The following is a 23,465-nucleotide window of genomic DNA, read 5'->3' on the forward strand; positions in this document are numbered from 1 at the left end:
CTTGATGATAGAGCAGCTATTCACCGATGTTTTCTGCTGGTCTACTTTTGTCGATTGAGTTTTTCCAAAACGCGGTCAACAGGAAGCGCGGTAGTGTAGATTGTTTTCTCTGCAACTAACAAGACCAATTATCGCCATTTCTGAAGCTTTTACGTTCTTCACCTAATTTGACCTACACTTGGTAATAAAACTATTGTTTTTCAAACCTTGACATATTGAAGAAATTTTATAATTGGAATTTGTTTTGAAAAAAGAAGTTTAAAAGAACAAAACTCGCTTTCGTTGTGAATGTTGACGGATGCTGATATAAGCTGACTGGAATATGGAGATGTCACCGCGGGGTTGAACTTACCAAACTTGACATTTTGAGTCGTTGTTTGCAATTTTGGCAATGTTTGTTTTCTCGGGGGAAAACGTAAAGATAAAGGTGAAAATTGACAGTTATAATTTGTCAGTATCGTCTGCATGGTATCTGTTGAGTCCATAACACGAAAATGGAAATTTGGGTCAGTTCAAAGTTAAGTGATTGACTGTTAGGGTAGGTTCAGACACATTAAAATCTGCACTTTTTGTGGATTGAATTTTCAAGTCAGAGATTATAGATTCACAACACAGCCAGGATGATTTTTATTCAACTCTCATCATTTATGAAATTTTATGTCAACACACTAAAGGTCACGTGACATCCCCCGACGTGTTTGGGTCTCGTCTTCTGAAGGTTTCATATTTGTAACGTCTACAACGTAAAATACTCAGTAATTTTAACTCTTGTAAACTATCGTTTTTTTGGGATGTGTCAATATGTGAAATACTACGGGAGTACAAGTAAAGCTGTCTGCGCAAGCGCTACAGTCAGGTGTAGGCGATAATTGGTACACGGCGATAACTGGTCGCTAGCCAGTACAGGTTCTTGACAAGTGAACTTTGATAAGCCCGGGCTTATATTCGGAAACACGGTCTTTTATTCGGAAAGTGACGATCATGTGGAATAAAAAAATCATAAAGTAGTAAGTGAATCTTTTTAATATTCCTTTCACGAATATTGAAATGACCATGCAATGACACGGAATGCAAACTCTTATATAACACATGGAAACTTTTAAATATTTAAAAATTGAGAAGTGTGGAGTTCAATCGAATCAATTCATCGCACAAAGGATCATCGCAGTCGACAGCGCTCAACAGCGTAAACAGATGTTTGTCATGTCAAATATAGGAAGAAATAACATGGACTATTCTTATAGTAGAAAGGAGAGAGTGATCTCATTTGACACACTTTTTGATTAAATGGAACCCCATGAGTTTCTAAAAGAGAGGGCTTACTTTCGGAAAACCACGGTAGGTGACAGCGCAATGAAAATAGCAGAAGGACAATGAATTTGTATCTATCTATTCATCTCGTATTGAAAAAGCATAGGGTCTAGTTTTATTCAGAAAACTGACTAACTTGGCTTAAGATTGCTAGTGGAATAAACGTTCAAGCTACTAAGATTGTGATGATGGACCAAACAGGCAAAACTGTCGAAAAAAAGAATTCTTACTAAATTTAACATGCCGATCTGGGGGTTCCTTTGTTGCCGGACGCTTATGTTCTCGATAAAAATTCACTGATGTGCGATAATCCCTTAAACAATAGGGGACTAACTGATAGTATGCTTCAGCCTAACAGAGTACATGTACACGCTATTACTTCATCTCGATTGTTTTATTTCAACAATTCAACAATTTCGGTATATTTCCTTGTTACGATAAAATTCATAATGCACATTTCGTCCATTTGAGAAATATGAAAATAGTAACTTAGAACATAAATATATGTAAATACTGGATTTTTTCATAAATATACACAATTATTCCAACACAGGGACACAACCAGATCTGAGAGAAGATCTCCATATGCCTCTTATGTGTAAATGCCATTCAGTGCCTTCAAGACTGCAAGACGACCTTCCTGGTGTCGATCCAGCTTCTTTCTGTAACCATCGTCCTGCAGCTGAGGAATTGTTATTCCCACCCTGGAGTGCTGTTCTATTTACTGTTCTATTTTCTTAAAAGCTGATGAGTTACAGGAAAGGGAGGATACTTATAGGTAGCAACTTCTTTATTTTATTATGATGCGACTTCTCGGTATAATTCTTTCTTTGACAGTCTATGCCAAAACGTCACATCACAATGTAATTAAGGTGTCATGCATTAAGTATCCAACCTCGATTAGAGACACCAAACTGTTCATACAATACGTAAAGGAGCATAGCCACGTGGTCAGGAGATTTAGCTGTGTCTCGGTTCATTCTTCAGTAAACCGTGCTTGTAATACGAAGCGACTGTCGGAATCGGGTGGTCAGACTCGCTGACACGTCATCGTTTCCCACTTGCGTACATCGATGCTCACTGTTCACTGGATTGTCTGGTCCAGAATCGGTTATTTCTAGACCTCCGTCATATAACTGGAAAATTGCTGAGTCCACTTTGTCCACACTCATTACAGAATTATTTAAAACTAGGTATGAATAAAGCATCTGTCGGACCATCTTCCCCATTCCAGTCTTCGTCGTGGAGAAGGGTATATGATGCCATCAACATAGAGAAAGACTCCAGAGCACTGCTGAACTATTTCAACCAACAACATCCAGGAATGAATGAAAAGTGTTGTGTATTCAAATACAGTAAAAGTATTTGAAATGTGAAACTTACCATATGGCTCCTGGATCTCCATTACTGGAGACATAATTTCTACAGGTGCAGCTAGCTTGGCAACAGATTAACGGGAAGCTCATCTTTACAAAGTATTTGCATAAAATATATAGCATCAACAAGAAATTTCCTGACAATGGATGTTTATATATGAAAATAGTTCTTCGAACTGTCAAACATCATTTCCATACTGACTGTCAGACATCAGTTCATATCACCAGCGTATTCTAAAATGATGTGTCTTTTACCCTGCATAAGCCACCTCCTGAAACCTCTTTGAAACATACATAGTGAAATTTTGTGCATGCAACATAAAAAGTTTATATAAAGTTTGAGGTTCTCCAAAATGGTTCTGGTGTATGCTTAACTGTCAAAAGAAAACTACTGCTTCCAAACTTTAATCACTGTATGTCTGAAAACACTGTTATTGAACTATTGGCTGGTCTTGGGATGGTCTGTTCTTGAATGACTCCACTTAAGCAGTGATGAGCTGATGGGTGTGTAAGGTATGTACAGGACACAATGACACCAAAAAATACGTATGTTACAGTAATGTATGAAATCCTGCTGCTGAGGGAAACAGTTCATTGTACAAGGAAAGGTCCTACTCAGAAATTCTCTGGTGAAAGTTGATGCTCTGGAGTGAAGGTTGTCCCTTACTGTGGCATAAAAGTTGAGTTTGTGGTTCAAACAGTGGTGAGTAATAAAAAACAAACAAAACACAGCAGTCATACTCTGTACAATTTATTCACACTCATGTTAGTGCACAATATCAAATCACAGTAGAGGCTGGAAGAATGTTCTTTTTAAGATGCCATTCACAGAGTACTAGATGTACCCAGTCCAAGGGAGAGAACTGAGTTGAGCCGAAGGCTGCTGATCCTACACCTAAACCCTGCTATACCTTGCAGTTGTTCCCTTATCAATATCTTTGGTAGCCAGTTTCTTAACATGCATGATGAATAAACAAGGATAACAAGGCCCATCTCATTTCATCAAAGGTAGCTTCACAGGCTCATCTGAGATGACAAATAACAGCAACCAGCAATACCAATGACAATTAAACTCTGTTTATCGGTTTTAAAACATAATGCAAGTGATTCTCTGTATTGTCATTTTCAATAAGTTGACATTCAAAAAATGTCAAAGAGTTAAGAAATCTATTCAATTAAAACTATATTTTCTGACTGCCTCTAATTTATCCCTTGATCATTTCATCAGAATCGACCGAATATGTATGTATAAGAATAGCAAAGATATGCATACAAACCTGCACATCAACAAGAAAATAAATCACTTTCGGCATAGAACATGTACACCTATAAGTCGATATAAACAAGAAAAGAAATAGGTAATATGAGTTACTGTGATCTGATCTGATACAGGTGACACACCCCTCCGGTGTCCACTCAAACATACAGCCGTAATCCTAGCATCACACACACTGCAGAGACACTCAAGTTACACTACTCATCAAATATATGTGAACACTTTCATGGCACAAAATCTTAATAGCCTGGGCTTGGCTGAAGGATACAAGCATCCCCACAATCAGGGATGTGCTGCCATGTTTACACATCAATATCACATTTAAGAGGACTCATATTTTTATGAGAAGTTTGTTACCATTCAAAACAAACATTCCATGATCAAATAGACCCTGGAGCATTATCTCGGATATTCTTGACAATAGGTAGTGCTCAACTCCACATACAGTACAGTATATAGTTTAAATATATGATTAGGAACATGGAATCTAGAGTGAATTCAAGGCTGTGTCTCAGTGTTATAAAACGTTCAGGTAATATAGAAAGGTGAAAATTGACATATGTCTTAATGATGTGTGGCTTACACATGATAAAATACAAACTTGCTTAACCAAAAGCAATGTTTTCTGGTTGAAATAGTCCATCCCTTAACATGCTTAACAAGTAATGATACTTGATAAAATCACACTTCACTATGAATTTCAGAAAATTAGGTTAAAATATTACATCCAATAAACCAATAGTTCCTGTTCACTACAACAACTTTATAAAAGTCAGTGGCAATACATAAATGTCATGACAAATCTATATCAGTTTGCAATAAAACATAGAAAAATTAAAATAAGTCAACACCATTTTGAATCTATTAAAATTTGAATATGAACAATGCACCCAACATAACATCCTCCTAGCCTAGTGTTCATGTGATTAATGTCACCTTTGTTCTGGACTCATTTAATCAGCATCATAAACAATCATGTCAATAAGTGGACAAAGACGAATATAGCTAATTCCTAGCTAAAAGGAATGAAAATAAATCTGAGGAGATACATTTCAAAACGTTGAATATCAACAATTGCATGTCATCAAAATAAACATTATCACTCCATCAAAAGTTAGATATAGGTACACAGTCTGAATGTACCATGGTGAATGAAAGAAACAACTTAAAAGAAATGCTCTTCAATGGTGGCACTGAGAGAGCAGCCTCTTCTAATGATACCAATGAAGTGTAATAATTCACAACCATTTTGTAGTCAGTACAAGTACGGCACGTAGCATGATTGTTTGGAAATGTAATAATGAAATATTCTACACATACCATTCCTCCCCTTAGAGTCAAGATAAACATGTACCCATGGTAACATGAGATTTTATAAAACATAATATAGATATCACAATGACCACTGAAAGACATTCTCTGTACTGATTCCCAGGCCAATGAATGGCCATCAGCATCTCTACATCACCAGGTCATATCACACATTTGAAAATGACACTTCTAACATATGAACATGTAACATGAATAAATGCCCTGTTCTACACTATACAATAAAAATATTTCAAATTTTGATACAAACCATAACAACAGCACTTAACAAAGCTGATGATACTTCATGTCTAGCACTGACAGATTAAAAGCACAGTGTCCTCGATTCAATGCTGCTGGCATTTAGATGTCTCATTTTCAAATATGTGAATGTAAGAACACATTATCCATCCAAAGATACCATGTATCTGTGAAACATGTTCTTGGAGTATTCAAATTCCAAAAACCATAATATCCAACCAACCAACTCCAACAATACTAGCAAAGGATATACTGTGACATTACTGGAATTGTAAATTTAAGGATATGGTCAAACTTAACTGCAAATATGTAATTCAGTTTAGTAAATATTGTCTGAGGTACTTCATAAAATACTATAATCACTACAACACATGGTTGTGTATTAGATTTTGGGTAATTTGGGTGCACTAACAACAGGATTATTTTGTTCTAATAGCTTGCGACCCTCGGTTTTGTAGTCAAACGTACAGTCATGGGACTCTGCATAGCGATGGGTAGCACAGAAGTTGTTGCCACACCTGCAAATAAACAATTCTGATAATCCTTCAGGAAGAAGCACAAAAAAGTACTTTTTAACACAAGCATAACTAATAGCTATAGCTGTGAACAATTTCAAATTGAAATGAAATGCTAAATTTTCCATTAAGTTTACAGTAACAATAGATAACCTTTAAATAAACAAGATGCTTTCAGGGAAAAGCACAAACAAAAGAATTAATTACTAAAGCATAAAAGAGAGTTATAACTGTGAACACCTTCAAATAGAGATGAAATTATACATCTTCCATTAACTTCACATATTTTCTTAGTCTTGATGAATTTAGGACAGCTGATAGTAACAATCTGGTTGACAAAAATGACAATAGGTGGGATAACTGCTATTCAGAAACAGGTAAAAATCATGAGTATGGGATGGTCTTTAACAAGTGTTTAGCAGTATATTTCATCTCAACTTTGTTTCAGGTTGTGCAGAACAAAGAAAATGGTCCAGGATGACACTGTTAAGAGTTAGGCATGAACAGAAGGGATTGTCCCAATGACTAGCAACAGTATTCTGCTGAAAAGCTGAAGATTATAATCTAAATGTAAAGATTACAGAAAGAATTGCATTATTTCACATACCATGAAAATTCAAGAAGATGTTTTGAAAAAAAACCCTACTAATTAAATTGCAGATTGCATGTGACAGAAGAAAAATTCTATTTTGGTCAGAAACAAAAGTGTTCACCATTAATGCTTCATTTTCTTCAATCTAATGATGAAATCTCTATCTTTAACACACAGAATGCTCCTGAAACATCCTGAAACTTCTTGGAAATCAAGTGCAGTAGGCTATTTGTACCTTGCTTGAAAATTGTCTTACCTGCACTGGTAACTTGTTGCTAGCCCCGTCTTCTTGGCGCACACGTAACATCGTTTGGATGCTTTCTTCTTGGCCTTGACTGGTGGAAGTCTGTGTGTGGGAGACATAAGGCGACCATCTCGGCTTGCAGACAAGCGGTGGAGATGCCCAGACTGGAGGATGGAGACCAAGATTTAGTGAGTCTGCTTTAATCATGGCAATTCAGGGACTTGATCATGCGTGAAAGTTCAGCACAAACACTGATGCTTCACAACTGAGCAGGAATGTCTAATGATCCATCTAATAATGATACGACACTTCAAATACCATCAGAAATATACGGTATGACAGTTTATTCTAGATGAGTGAAAAATGTTGAATATACACTGAATTATCTCCCTTGGTAATTCCAATCCAACAATTTCGCTTCCAGTGAGCCCATTTTTGCTAAAAACAAATGGGGAAACCCCTTCATTCTATATAATGTCCCAGCCTGTGAGTGTGACTCATAAACTGCTCTATTCATGGCATGAGCTAACTATGGGAGATGAAATGGACAAATACTTTGATGAAAATGTGGATGGGGGCTATCTTAAAAAGACAAATGCATTCATTTTCCATATAAATGCAGAGTATAGCCACTGATAAATCTGATATGACTTGTCAAGTTTCCTGAAAGTAAACTTAAAGAGTTGGACAATCTCTTAAATTAATGAAATTCAAGACTCATCATGTCAACTATTACTATTAAAAACAAAACGTATTTTGGGGACAAAAACATCATTTATACTAGAGGGATCAGAACAGGATAAGATAACATGAGCATAATTTTCACTCACCATTAACCTTCCCTCAGGTGTTGGTACCCTTCCTTCCTGAAAGCCTGAATAGTTACTCAGACGGGACTTGCTAGCACTAGACACAAAGTTGCCAATATGAGAAGATCCTATTTTTTCTATGGAGGCTTGTCTGAGTATGCCAGACACTGTCCTGGCCTCACTTGTTGATAAACTTTCCAGAGCATACTCTTTCCTTCTCATATCCAAGCCCCCATAACGACTTGAGGTTGTGGGTCGCAGTACTGAATCTCGCAGGCCTAAACTTATGTCTCTCTTGCTTGAAGAGGAACGCTTGAAATTATCAGAGGAATGATCAGCCGTCACTTTGACCTTCTCCTTGGAGGATGTAGCAGGTCGAAATGACTCCTTGAAACTTTCAAAAGTGAAGTCCTTTCTCCGTGAAGCAGAAGTGGAGGGAAGGTAACGTGTGGAGTCTGTCATGCTACTCAACCGATACAGGTCCCGTTTCAGTACAGTGTTAACAAGCGAGTTAGCAGACTTATCACTATCATCCACTTTCACTGCCTCATCTGTTTTCACATCCACTGATGCTTTCTCAACTCCTTCCAATACAGTTGCAGGTGATGACACTCTAGCACTGTCCTCTTTCAAGATATGAAGAGGCTGACCAAGTTTATCCATGGAGTCTGTTGCAGTGGACAAGGTTTCCACAGCTTTGTCTGCAACTGTTACGACCGATGGTACAGATGGTGAGGCGAGGAGAGCACCAGCACCCCCATCTACGCCTACAACGGCAGTGTCTGCATCATAGATGCCCTGGGCGGAAGGGAATGTGCAGCCGACTGAGGGGAGGACTGAGTTCTTGTTGAGTGTGTTGCTGCAGGGTCGACCAGCACTTGGCAACTGGCGAAGCCGGAGACGGCTGCTGGCCCTTCCTGAATGACTGGAGTGACCTGAAGAAGGTGGCTTTGGTGGTTTCTGGAAAACATATGTAGACATGCTCTCCTTGTTAATAACGTTTAAAAGACATATGGGTCATGGAGCAAACATCCTTCTCACATTTATTGTGAAATAGCTCTATAGCCACCACCCGGAATAACCAGTCACTGACAGCAAACCTGTAGGGAGTAAGGTCCAGCCAATGCTGGAGGGGAGTAAGGTATGGCCCACACTGGGCAAGAGTGAGGAGTGAGGGACCACCCACAAGGAATGCGATTGGGATTGTATGGGAGTGTGGTACAGCCCACGCTGGAGGGGAGTGTGGTACAGCCCATGCTGGAGGGGAGTGAGATATGGCCCACACTGGAAGGGAGTAAGGTACGTCATGCTGGAGGGGAGTGAGGAGTGAGGTACCACCCATGCAGTATGGGATAGAGGATCAAACTGGAGGAGAGTGAGGTACGGACCATGCTGTAGGGGAATGAGGTACGGCCCATGCTGGAGGGGAGTGCAGTACAGCTCACACTGAAGGGGAGTGAGATATGGCCCACACTGGAGGGCAGTGAGGTATGGCCCACACTGGAGGGGAGTGAGGTATGGCCCACACTGGAGGGGAGTGAGGTACAGCCCATACTGGAGGGGAGTGTGGTACAGTCAATGCTGGAAGGGAGTAAGGTACGTCATGCTGGAGGGGAGTGAGGAGTGAGGTACCACCCATGCAGTATGGGATAGAGGAACTTGCCTAAGTGAAGGGGGTTGTCTCAATTCTGACCTTTTTGGTGAGAGTCAGCTTCTCCATGTTGAGACGTAGCTGTGTCACCTTCTGCTTCATCTTGTCATTCTCCTCAGACTTCTCCTTTGGGGATGAGTCATCTTCCTCCTCTTCCTCATTGAAGTTGTAAACCGATGCACTGCAACATAATACACAGTCCATAGGCTCTGAATGTAAGACAGAAGACAGTCACAACTATTGTACCTGCTGAGTCCTAACTAGGTGGTCACTGTCCCTATTCTTTCACAACAGTTGTCATTGTTACAGTACTACAGGAAGAAGATACTGACATTGAGAAAGTATGCACAACCATCTTAAAAATGCCTCATATCCATTGCTAAGCATACCTATATAACAATAACATATGTCAGATATGTGTGAGGGTACAGCAACCAGTGTAAATAAACATAATGAAACACCAACCTGAGTGACTCAGACAGTGGTGTGAGTGTCCCATCACCACGGTCTACAACACGGAAGAAGTTCAACTGATCTCCCTCCCGAAAAACCAGGAGGGTCACATGGCGGTTACCAGGCAATTTGTCCAGGATCTCTTCACGATTGGCTTCCATGTACTCCGCCATTTCCCTGAGGGCTGTATCCTCCACCGGGACTGTAACAAATATCACATCCTCATCACTGAGCAACTGCAGAACTGCAGGTACAGCTTCCTCTAAAGTTCCAACCATGGATCTCCATACATTTCATTTAAGCATGTTAAACATTCTGTTTGAACTATCATCACCAGGTCAAATAATACAAGATGAAAGAAAATTGTCCTGAGGCACACCTGCCTACTCCAGTTGCCTTTTAAAAGTATTCATGGTGGCTAAAAAGTGTATTTTCAGGTGTTAAAGTGTGCAATCTCATAAAGAATATAATCTGACTCCTCCCAGCATGTCAATGTCTGCATGGCAATATGTACAACACACACACTTGGGTCCTTTAGTTGACCCACTTATACCGGGGATGGAAGTGTATTTCTCAATAAACTTCAGATCGAAGGATAACTTTTAGATATCTGATGGTTTGTGAATGGCTTGGTTAGTAGTGTTGTTGCCATTAGTAACCAATCAGAATATATCGCTAGGACTAGGGTATGCATGCTGATGAAATTGAGAAGCAATACTGGAAGAACAGATAAGGACATTCTCAATGATGGTTAATACTAAAGGTTGAACTACAGCGTGTGATGGAACTATTTTTTGAAGAATATAACACCACTGGCATACAATCTGCTGTGTGGGTGTATAATCTTACTTAGTGACACAAAAACGTACAAAATATGCTAATATATGCCAGGTTGGCAGGTCTGCTGAAGATATACTTCACAGTTTTACAGCAAACATTTCAATGGTGCTTCATTAAAAGAATGGTAATAGGACATGTGCCAGTTTCATGAACAGGTTCCTTCCCAACTTTGTTCACCATCACTTATCCATCAACTCCAGCTAGGAAGAAAAATGAACACTTTTCAAAATTCAAGTCAAGATCATCATCATGTGAGCAGCTCACATACCCGTGATTTCCACTTAGGGGCATGGAAATGACAAACATTGATACATAATGTGACAAGAATCAGCAGCTCAAAAAACTTTCTCCTTAACTCTTTATATGACTTTATATACATGTTAGATAATAGTTTTGATATGTACACCTTTATCTGCATATATGAAACGAAGAAATTAACTACTTGGAATCAATTAGAACTATATCAATGACAGGAACAAAACAACCTACATACAACCTACGTAGAATGTAGATACAGAAAATAAATCATGTTGATAACATCAAGGAACTAGCTAATATAAATACAGAGAATACACCACATGCTGGTACATATGACATGAAGAAAGACCATGAAAAAGTGAAAAGTTGATTTGAATAATCACATTTTGCTAACAAATAGCACAAAGTATATCTGTGGGTCATAATTAACTTGAAAATTAAGTTTGGTGAACCTAGCACATATAGTTTTGGTGATATACTGTGGCCAGGAAAGCATCAAACACATTTTGCACCAAGTCATGTTTCCATGGCAACAACAACAAAACAATGATTAACATTAATGATTAATATGTGTGGAGTTTGGTGAACCTAGCATGTAATTTTTTTAGATATGCTCCGGACAATATCACCAAGCACATTTGGCACTACACCATGTTTCCATGGAAACAGCTGCAGCAAAATAATTTTAAAAAAGTAAAAAAAAAAGTAAAAAAAAAAAAAAAAAATACCAAAAGGCACATCTATGGGTAATGACTGACATGTATGTGAAGTGTGGTGACGCCTAGCATGCAGACTTTAAGAGATATGCTGCAGACAAAGTTTCGGGACGGCAGGATGGACAGATGGATGGAATGAACGCTATATGCCCCCGTTACTACATAGCATGGGAATATAAATCAATATTGTATTGTTATCATTAATACCAACTACCAGTCCCCAGGAAAGCTACCATTTCATTTATTCTGAAATAAATATTTATGTATTAAGATTACAACATGAAAATAAAAATAAAAATGAATTAAATATAACAATGAATTTATGCATTTACTTGACTCTCCAATGCTCAACAAACTAAACCTTATTTCAAGCAAACCCCATGTTATGTTGCTTGGAATGCGCTTTACGAATAAAGTATAACAGTATTAACACAACTTGTGATAATGCCCATTTCGGCAAACACAGCATGCTATAGATTTTGATGTACAGACCAACAGTTTACTGTCCATACATATCTGTTTGGAAACTGCATGTGCCCCAAATTATATATTATAGGCCAAAATGTTGAAAAAGTGTGACATTGTGCCTTAATTTCAAATGTATTTAAGTACAGATATTGTACAACACAACTCTAAATGGGCCATGGCCATCCTGATCTGGAATACATGTGATAGTTCTTGTTTTAATAATTTTTTAGATGTACAAAATATAGTCAGTGTCCTGCAAAGTTGAGAAGTATATACAGGGATGAGAATGGAAATTTTCATTTACAGCTGAAAACTAGTTGGGGGTCTGGGATTTTGGCATTTTACACACTAAATATGGCTTCTAAAATCAATATTAACACTGTATATATATTTAGACGTTTCAGAAAAATGACCCTGGGGATGTAAAAAAACGCGGATTTCCGCGGATCCGCGGAAATTTCTCATCCCTGTATATAGGGTAGCACGCCTACCTCGCCGAGTGTTGATGGGTCCTCCCCGCATAGCCAGGACCAGTTTAAGGGTTGCCCCATTGTGGATACTGTAATCATGCAGACAATACTCATCCTCCAGCTCCACTGACTGCCAGATGAGATGCTGATGGGAGATCGGGATGCCTGTAACAAGACGTCCTTCATGCATCACAAAATAAAGAAGATAGTCCAGGTGGAAATACTCTCCAAATGACACTTAACAATAAGTGTGCTTACATGCTATTATGGTAAAAATGAAAGACTGTAGGTATTATCCCTGGTGTCTGCTCAGTTTAACACTTTTTGACAGCTGGTTGAATGTTCATTTTGATCCTAAATTCATAAACATAAAATTTTTAACCACAACTTTTTCAGGATCAATGTCACACTGGTCCTACTGAATACTGTCTAGTCAGCTTCAAAATACCAGTCTTCAATGCATCAAATGTTACAGGGGTTTTCTTACTTCTACATCAGTAAAATTCCATCACTTTGTCCTTTCATTTTGTTTAAGGTCAACAAAAGAGACTGACATTTCATATATTTACTTGTCAACCATGCCACTTAGACTTAAAAATCACTGTTAATGTTTACTGACATTTGTCAGTGAATCCAGGTTCTTGTTGCATCCTGGCAAACGATACATTTACAGCAATTACTATCAAAAGCCAGTGAGGTTGTACATCATTACCTGAGAGCTAACAATTTGTTAACATTTGGAATGGCCAAATAATGAGCTAATGCTGGTTTACAGCCGAGTCAGCAAAATTGCATCATCTGTACTATCCTGGCTCTAAATTCAACAAAATAATTCAGTACTCCTCTCTGTATCACAAAATATCCAAGTTGTTTCATCAGGGAAAGACACAAAGTTACATACAACAATTTCCTGCATCTGCATCTGTGCATGGGGATTTGTATGGTCTTAGTGAGACTGTTTCAGAATGTCCAAAACACAAGCATGTATGTCATTGTCAAAACCACACTCTTTGGTAAACATTCACCATAATACATGGCAACATGCAAATGATCATCAATGAGGTTTACAAATGGTGATTAACAACAAGCTACATATTGTGTCAGACCACCCAGGTGAAACAGGCCTTCATAAATTCCCTGACCAAGCTAGGAGATGAGACTGATAGCTCCTCCTACACTGGTTGCATTGTGACCTACCAAAACATGAGTAGCACGTTCCTACTGACTGGGGCTCTACATTTACAAACCACCATTCACATGAAACCTACTGGTATGTTCAATACAAAAACAATGTGAACTCTGGCAGTTTCCTAATTATTGGATATTTTGCATCAGCCCCTTGGAAGAGACATAATATTAAGTAAAAGTTCATTCCACAAAAGCACCCCATCAAGAGTAATAACCCCATTATTATGCAGCTGATTATATCACAGTCCAGATAAAAGACTCCACCTTGATAAGTATTGATCAATGAAGCTCAACACACCCTACTGAGTGGGTACAGGCAACTGTATTATTTGTATAAGGAGGATCTGTTTCAAACACGGACCTTGCCTGACAACAACTCAGTGGCCACACCAGCTATTGTCCTTCTCTTGGCATAACTAGCCATAATGTATCTCCACTTCTGTAGGTATATGTTTATCTTTAGATATATGTTAAATATCCTCATTTTAAAGAGATGGATTAGATTAAATTAGATTAGATTGAGAACACAACTTCAACAGATTTCCTTCTTCATCATGTCAATCAACTAGATTTTAATGGGACACATGATCTTGTTTGTTTTTGGAACACTTTACGCTGGTGGCCTGGTCATCCTAGACCAGGCAATCAACTGATTGTTCTAAAGAACATACATACTATTGTCAGGATACAATGACTGGCAATCACTAAAAAACAAGTATGTCTGTCTGACCACCCAATTTACTAATTTGCCCTTTAAGAATAAGAGATAAGTATCTGTGGATGTATTCCAACCAGTTATACAATATCCCCAAAATACGGATACAGGACCGAGACAAGACTATACAACAATAACCTTTTCAACAGAAAGTTAGCGAATCCTCAGTCTACAGTAAACCTGTAATGCAGTCTAAGTAAACTCCATCTCAGTGTATTTTGTTATACTCCACCACTGAGTCTAACAAAACCTAGGAGAAGGTCGCATCAGGTAACCTTTGAGTGACCAATGACCGCCCAATCAAACGCGAGACGGTTAAATAGATTTAACCAACCAGACAATGGCTACTATTTAGGGATCGGAGGGACTTTCAAAATATTCACGTCACTGACACAGCTCTTTCCACAAACACAAATCTGCATATAACACAGTTATTTGACCTGCAGCATATCTCTTTTGGGTTTCTGCTGACATGGTTACCATTAGCTAATATTTCTACAAGATAACATCCTTGAATATTGCTTATTTTCAGTGACTGTTTACTCACTGTTGTCATGGTTGTACATACGCCTTGTGCATCACCCAGAAGTAAGCGTATGCTAAATAGCATTCGAAATCGTTCGGGTACAAACCTTTTCGAGATAAAAAGTTCAAAAGGTATGTGCAAATGTGCACTTTCACGATTTGGAAAGCTGTGTTCTGATTGGTCAATCTCACTGTGTCAGTGGGTTTCTCTTACTGTAATTTGGGTTGACTGACATAAACATCATACTAGCATCACTACCACCATGGCTACAGTCCCACAAATTCAGATTGACTGCTTTCTGGAGACATCCATAATATTTTATCAGCTGACAAAAGCAAAACATACTAAAACTGACTTCCACAATCTTTTCAGGCCACAACATAAACGGACACATATGATATAGGACTCCTGTTTAATGATCTCTTTAAAACATGCCAACAATAGGTAAGGAAAGAGTGAAAAGAGTCATTAAGTACAGTTGAATTCTCTTTCAAATACATGGCGACTATCAGCCTGTCGGTGTAATAGCCTGCCTGGTAAGTCACTAGTCCCACATATCTGCAATCACATTCCTAGTGCGATAATAATGCCTTGATACACACAGCTTTCAAAGAGTCTCCAACCTTTGACAGACGTAAACACACACCTGAGATGATCTCCATTTGATTCCAGGCAACCTAGTGAAGGGTGGAATTAGGAGGGAAGGACGGGTGGGGGTGCAGCGCCAGGCTTCTCCATACAGCCCTTACACTTCCCATACACTCCAGGGGTCTTCCCTCTGCAGGGGGGTGCATTCTCACAGACAAGCATGACACCAGTCACAAATAAGATTGTTTCAACATGTCTCACCTGTAAGTGTGACTGATAACAGCTGATAATGAGGGTATACAGCATGTTACTTCATGTTTCAACAGAATAATGGAAATTAAGCATGTAAACGACAATAACTTTGTCTCCAATCTGATAAGACAAACTATATCATATTAGCATTCACGAAGTAATATGTTGTACACCTAATATCAGTCTGTGCCAAACACATGCCCTAAAGAAACTGTTTCTGCACTATCTGCAGTAGATATTGGTCTTTGTTTGATGACTGATATCATGTCACAAGTCCATAAGAAATTTTACCTGACTCAGGCTACTGACTAGAAGGTGAAGTCAATATATCTCTAAAAGAGACTGACAAGTTCACATTTAATTATAATTAGCTGATCATATTTACTTTATCAGTCAAGATAATATGATCATGGTGATCAACAGTTGGAAATAATGAACAATAGTTTTGTTTACATCACTATTTCATGGATAATATGAAAAGGTTATATTATAGTAATATGAAAGACTCGGGTGTTTTGAGGAGTATGGGCATCCATGCTGCAGAAAACTTCAAGCATCCAAGGGTAATTTCCACTAGGGGATGTAAACATTTAGTAACAGGCTGAACATGTTGCCATGTTGGAGATCAAAACTCAAACAATTCCTTATGTCTTCACTGAAATAAGTCATTGCTGAACAGAAACAGGAAACATGACCAAGGATCAAAAAGTAACTTGCTTAACATGTAAATACCCATTTCACTGGTAGACCATGGTATGCAATTTGTGCACACCATTTCATTGGCACACAGTTCAGAAACTTCATTGTTGACAACAGGAAGTGCCTTCAGTTGCTTCCTTTAGCATGTTTCCTGCTGTATGTAGAAAACAATGTGTGTGAAACAGACAAAGGGTCAATATATAGAGTATTTCATTTATATTACTGTGTGTCAGCTGCTAGTTTTAACAGCTTACCTATTCCGTAAAACCACATACAAAGATATTGCTTGAAACCAATCACATCACCTGGTAATCATCAACAAGTTTTAAAAAAAAATTATTTGTAAACATGGCAATATCATGGCAATATCATGCTTCAATAATTACAACACAAACACTCCCTGACAAATGCCTTGTCTTACTATACAGGATATAGACTATCCTTTTCTTTACAGTTCATGTGACTTATGAATATGACCATTATGTGACAAACCACCAGCTTGTGTTGAACCAACACAGTGACCCCTGTTGATCAGGTTCCATGGCTCTGTGCCATATCATTTACAAAACCTACCAGTAAATATATGGTACACTTGGCCTTAAGTAGCCTCCCTTGACAAGGATTGAACAAAGAAGTGAAGTGACACCCAGTGAGCTGACCCACTCTTCAGTGCTCAGAGCTGTGATTACATCACAGTGCCCCATATCAACAGTTGTAGTAATCCAAGTATACCAGGGGAACTAATCTGCCAACACAAGATCTTCTTAACATATTAATCATTAGAATCAAGGATCTGGCAGGTCAGGCAGGTATCGAAGGAGATCACCTCTACTGGGATAATCACATTTGGCTATCTATGAAAAACTTGTGTTGCATGAAAGTTTATTGCAATCATGTAGAATGGGGGAATCAATTAGGTGATCTATTTATCACAGCCGTTGAGAAGTTCCACTTAACCATATGTTAACACTGCCATATTGACCATCTGTGCCAATGAAAATTGCATGAAGCTAAGATTATATAACTCATAAATATATATATGTCTTGCAAAATGGACTTGGCTGAGTTTTGGCAGATTTACACCCATTGTGCCAAGATGTGTATACATGTTGACTCAAAAATTCATGGACCTTCATGCGAAGGTATTTGTTTGAGTAAGTCTAAAACCAATTATCATGATTATGTGCAGCTTATAAACTAAAACAGTTAAGAGCTACCTTTATAACTCCCCTCTGCATGAAGATCGGAGATCACTCCCAAGAAAGTAATGTCAGGCAAACTCTAAGCATAGTTATCCATCCCAGTTTGATAACTCAAAATAAAACATTCTTCGATCCAAATAAGACCTTGTTTGATGTCACTTTTCTAAACCAACTTTTCTTCCTTTCACTGCCTCCTGATTCAGATATTATGAAATGTATAATGAAGACAGTGAACATTCCTTCAATGGTATTTGCATTTGGCTACAGACTTCATTGTACTCTCAACATAAAAACAGTTGATAAACGTTTTCTGCATGAACATAATATTACACAACTAAGCCAAAGAAGGTTTCACCCCCAACTACTTAAGTCTTTATCAGCAAAATATTTCTCTGTAGTCTATGCTGGTGCGATTGATTGAATAATAGGCACTTGTTAATGGGATCGGAAGACTACTTGAAATCCATGAAAAGTGAAACATCAAATAGAACTGGAGAATGTTTGTTGAATCAAGACAAACAATTGATGCAGTTATCTGAATCGTAAAACTGCTATATAACCATACTAATATGCATGTCTCAACAGGAAGTATTCTTGATCATCGTCATCTGAGTATTAATCAGCGCCTGTTTCATTTGCACAATGTTATGATTGTGTCCCACTATTGCCCACATGAGTTTTGTGGTGGGGTTTACAATTACAATTGATTACCGATCTATCACTGAACTCTGATTATTGATCAGCACATAACCAGCACTATCTGTGGCATCAAACAGTCATAATATATCTAAATGCATCTTGCTGCAATGAAAATATTGAGAACTAACTTTGATGAAACAATCCTTTCAATAGGAAATGGAAATGGAACAACAATGAACAAGAGTCACCACAAGATGATTAATCCCTCTGGCCATTACAAATGAAAAAAAACCCAATCCTTCTGAAAGTCATAGCAGGTTAAACAAAAAATTGTCAATGTTGATGAGAGTATTGCTGTCTAACCTGTTTGTCTTTTTCACCAAGTTACTGAGCTTTCACAAAACTATCATGGAATCAGGATTACAGCACTACACAAATGTAAATAACTAAAGGCTACAGTTAAACTACAACCTGACCTTTGACTGAGTGTCTAAGGTGTTATGAAAGAAAAGCTGTTAGTTTCATAACAGACAGCTAAGCAACACCATTGCAAACTTTAACATTAACTCATAAACATAACATTATCACTGAATGTCTAACAAGATATTGGGAACCAAACATCACTAGTTAGAACCAGTCTAGCAAGCACATACTGAGCAAATGATAACATGAAAATTGGCCATCGGCACTGTTTCCTATCACATGAATTCATGGTGATTGAAAGATTTTTTGCATTCTACAAATTCTATAAAAAGTATAGCTGTTCTAGTGTTGAATATTTGTGTATTTGTTTGATAAGAATATTTGTGTATCTTTTCAATGAGTATTAATGCCGCCAGGATTATAACAAGGACTCATAGCTTAATGTAACAAGTTGTGAAGTGTCTGTCTGTCAATTGTTTGTTTCAGGCACTGGAAAAAAAAATAACTAAAAACCCATATTATTTTCATGCTCTTAAAAAAACATTTCCAAATTCTCAAAATATCTGTCAGTTTCCATCCTGCTTAATTCTGGGAATTCAGCAAATGGCACAATGTAATCACTACACCACATATCTGACACTGTTCTACAGAACCAGAAAGATCTGGATAAATCTGCTTATGACAAGTTTTGAGATAAAAATGTGTATGTTTCCATACCCAGTCAGTGATATAAAGACATAATGGCATTTGATTTACAAATTACATTGATGTTGACATTCAAATCAAGCAATCAATCCTGAAAATTGTAATGTTGAAAAATTGCTGGATTTTATAAAATATGAAGTTGACAGAGGTTGGCACAATAAAAAAGAACTTCCTGGACCACAATTCATTTGAAACACAGTGGTTCTATTATGTTACATTTTTCAGGATTTTAAAAGAAAACTGCAAGTCATTACTTCTTGTAAGATTTTGTGCTGTTGTTTCCAGCATTCAGAGGTATGTGTTGCATGCAAGAAAGGGTAATATTGTTTGCTCATATGTTCACAGAATCCTAGAACCCAGTTGTCCTTCTGTAGGCAAAATATATTTTGTAAAATAACTTAAGCCCATGATAACTATGTTCAGGGCCTTCAAGGGCTGCCTGACACTAGTGATAGGGCTTGGATGGACACTTTGTCCCACACAGAAATCGATCCACTTCAAAATTCTAATGGGCCATTCTAATGTGCAAAATGGCCCATGGCTCCTGGGTTTTCCAATCCCTGCATGTGCAATGAAGTGCCAGTGTGACTCATGTACCAGTCTTTATTTCTTTACTTACTCCACAGCAAATATCGTGCAGTTTCCCACCACGCATTTTCTTATTTATCGTGTCTATATTTTCATGTTCACAATGTAGCATCTTGAGTATAACTTGGGGCATATCATCAATGGATGATTGTTTATCATCCACTGTCTTTGTCAGCCCTCATGTATCCTATATATACTGAACAGCAAAAGAAAGGCAAGTTTAAAGAAATGAAATTTCATAAAAACTTTACAAAATATAACAATTGTGTTTCTTTTGCTGTTCTGTATGTATGTTGCTGTATTCACAGCTTGTATAAAAACAGTATAGCATCGATATCAAAATGTTGCCATTGAAGCTGATTATCCTTAAAGTCTTGTCATTCTCAACACTTTTAGCAGCATTCTAATTGTGTCAATGGAAGTTTGTATAGTCATAACAGTGTGAGAGTAAAGATGAAAATGATGCTAGTTTAAGACATTTACAACTTCTATAAAACATGTTAGGACAGACAGGCCTGGTGCTGATAAACCTAGAAATATTTACTATGGGGGAACCAGGATTCAAACACAAGTCAAAGGTATCCGGTATACAACTCAACTCAGCACACTCTGGCAACATGACTGCAATAACTACATTTAAGATACACCTGTGCTGCATATACATTGTTATACCCCACTGATCCCATTGGAAAGTGTAGTCTTACTACAAGCAATTATCTAAAATGTTTCTTGAACATATTTCAACTTTTTGAACAGTAAGCTCTAATAATACATTATATGTCCACATTGTTGTATGACCTGTTGGTATTTGGTTATGAGGCAGATTGTTTGTGTTATGTGTATGTGTGCTTCTGAACTGATGAAGAGTTTTATACAACTTCAAAGAGATCATAACACTTGTTAGAGCAGTCCTGTTAAATGCTCACTGTATTCATTTTAGCAACTCACTGTACATGGAAATGTTATTTCCATATATTGTATGCAAGCATGACACAGTCACTTTGAACAATGTGAGTGATTTAAGGCAGTCAGAAAGAATGCTTGTTAATGTTTGTTTAATAGAGTTTGATCTGTTACCTAACCTGAACCCATGCATCAGTGTAATACTGACCACGCAGATAAAAAACATGGACGTTACCATTTGGTGCCTGGTGTTTCTTAGCCCAAATCAGATGGTTTGTCGCATTTAGGAGTTTCATGAAGGTTTAATAGCTTATAACTGTAGAGTCATAATGACTAGTATAATTTGCAGCATCAGGCATTCAGCATTTGATTCACGTTTAGTAAAAGCTTAGTAAAGCTTACCCTGGGTCCACCTCGGCCTACTTTCATCGTCCATGTAATGGACAGGGCATATCCGACCGCTGTATACATATTCAGCTTATATGACCAAAACACCATTACGTTTGCAGCAACCTAAAGACATTTTTACTATCTTAGTACTCACCTTCCAACCTTTGTATCTTCGCTTTTACAGACATAATTGTCTCGAAAGGTGAAACGCGAAGTTCAAAGGCTGTGCCAGTTAGAGTTTCAATGAACAGCTCCATCACAAGAGGTCCTCGATTTTTCGAGGCCTTCTCTTTCCGACGGATCACCACTGCTAGATATTTTCGTCTTCGATGACAGTCATTTTCCTTCCGAGACCTTCGGTCATTCCCAAACCCGCCGGGATCAGAAAACCAAAACAAAGAGCACACCCACCTAGTGTTAACCTAAGTTACCGCCATTTCGTCTTCAAATTCATTGTGAATAGTGTCTTTTTGACAACATCTGGTGACTTTGAGGATTATAAACAAATCCAGGCCAAAAACAAACTTATACACTACGATGACTAATAACCTCCGAATAAAAACATGGAGGGACACAGGAATTCGAGGACATTAGCAGTGCCCGTATGTTGGTAGTCACTGACAACAATTTGTCGCGGAAAGTTTTGGATCCGATAAGAAACGAAATGGGAGTGTTAACAAGAAAAATCCAGGCGCAAGCAATCATGTGTGGATCACATCGGTTTAGTCTGGTTTAGCGACAGAGGCGTTGAAAACGAATCACTGTAAGGTTAAAATACCACGTTACTAGTAAAGTTTCAACCTTTACAATAGGTTTGACTGACATAGCGATGACTTCCATATGCATGAATATATGAATGTATATACGAGCATATGAGCATATAGGTAATGTTGAGAAGGCGTTTCTATCTAGATTATATGCTAATGGTTTAAGTACCACTGAATTTAGGTATCGCTTTCTAATTATTTTGTATCCAACTAAATTTTGCCACAGTCAATAAATAATACAGTTTTGAAAAAGACATCGCGACGTAAAAACCCTTCCTTTGCCAAACAAGACACAGACCCTTTGGTCCATGATACTCAATCTTACACATTTTGTAATTTCGTGTCTGACATATTTGTAACAGAATTCGGTCCCTTACAAATGGGACACAACACACAATATTCCTTACACCTCCAGAGCCACCAATCCCCACTTTCCAGCATCAGATCGCCATCCTTCATTCGTCCTTCAGCATTGTGTCGCGTTTGCATTTTATAACTGACAGTGTGAATATTTCTCTCATTTTATACAGTGAGTGAGTTAGTTTTACGCCTTTTTGGGGAACATTCCAGCATTATTACAGAACAACAGAAATTGACTACACACTTTCTACAGTGAAAGTAAGCCAGGTGTCAAACGTACACAGACTACCTGATAACGGGTTCAGGTTTTCGCCTTCACATTGCCTTCACCGAGGCGCTCTTTTCTGACTTTTTCGCACACACAAAAAAACTTCTCTGTATTTTACTTTACCGACTCTTGATGTCTCATTTAGTGCCCAAACATCATGTACAAACCGCAGTTCTTAGTCTCCAATATCCGATGTAACTCTGACACATAGGAAGTGAAAATATAGTTCCTCTGGGTGACCTGATTCACAATTCCTAGTACTATCAGCTGGTCCAAACCTTATCTGTCTCATGTTACCTCATTATGTGTATGAATATAATACGCGTCCTTTAATATGCATGGAGAACTGGACACGTGCTACATCTTTGTAAATGCATCTACGTGATAATATATATGTATGTTCCATGTGTGCTTATAATACATGCTTATCACATAAGCGATATTTGGTTTTCCGTGAACTTCAGTTTTTACAAACCGTGTTGTCATTATTAGGAAAGGCATAACAAACCTGAGTTCACACGGATATAATTCAAAAGAGTGGATTTTGTAATTTTCTGTGAAACATATTTTGTTATAGGGCTTGTGGATATCCTCACTTATCTTGAGGCCACTGTTTTTGAAGCTCGTCTCAATTAAAGAATCCAATTTCAGACAGGAATCTGATATTTGTAATAAACCAGCGTGCAATTTCTTGTGACGTCAAC

At 38.0% G+C, this 23,465-nt stretch overlaps 1 protein-coding gene across 1 annotated transcript; it reads right to left on the minus strand.

Moving 5' to 3' along the window:
• Positions 1–3,424: 3,424 nt before the first annotated feature.
• Positions 3,425–22,191, minus strand: LOC137283446 (AN1-type zinc finger protein 4-like). Its single transcript, XM_067814944.1, has 7 exons — positions 21,521–22,191; positions 12,570–12,713; positions 9,809–9,998; positions 9,386–9,524; positions 7,714–8,652; positions 6,896–7,047; positions 3,425–6,050 (listed from the first exon to the last, which is right to left on the minus strand). The coding sequence occupies exons 1-7, from the start codon at positions 21,621–21,623 to the stop codon at positions 5,915–5,917; spliced, it is 1,803 nt and encodes a 600-aa protein (XP_067671045.1). The 5' UTR covers positions 21,624–22,191; the 3' UTR covers positions 3,425–5,914.
• Between the last annotated feature and the right edge of the window lie 1,274 nt (positions 22,192–23,465).

Source organism: Haliotis asinina, chromosome 5 (assembly GCF_037392515.1).
Source record: "Haliotis asinina isolate JCU_RB_2024 chromosome 5, JCU_Hal_asi_v2, whole genome shotgun sequence".
NCBI lineage: Eukaryota > Metazoa > Mollusca > Gastropoda > Lepetellida > Haliotidae > Haliotis > Haliotis asinina.

Coding starts and splice junctions, on each gene's coding strand:
- LOC137283446 (XM_067814944.1), bottom strand. CDS start 21,623: ATGGAGCTGTTCATTGAAACTCTAACTGGCACAGCCTTTGAACTTCGC. Junction 12,714..21,520: donor GAAGATACAAAGGTTGGAAG/GTGAGTACTAAG, acceptor GTCTTGTTACAG/GCATCCCGATCTCCCATCAG. Junction 8,653..9,385: donor AGCTGACTCTCACCAAAAAG/GTCAGAATTGAG, acceptor TATGTTTTCCAG/AAACCACCAAAGCCACCTTC.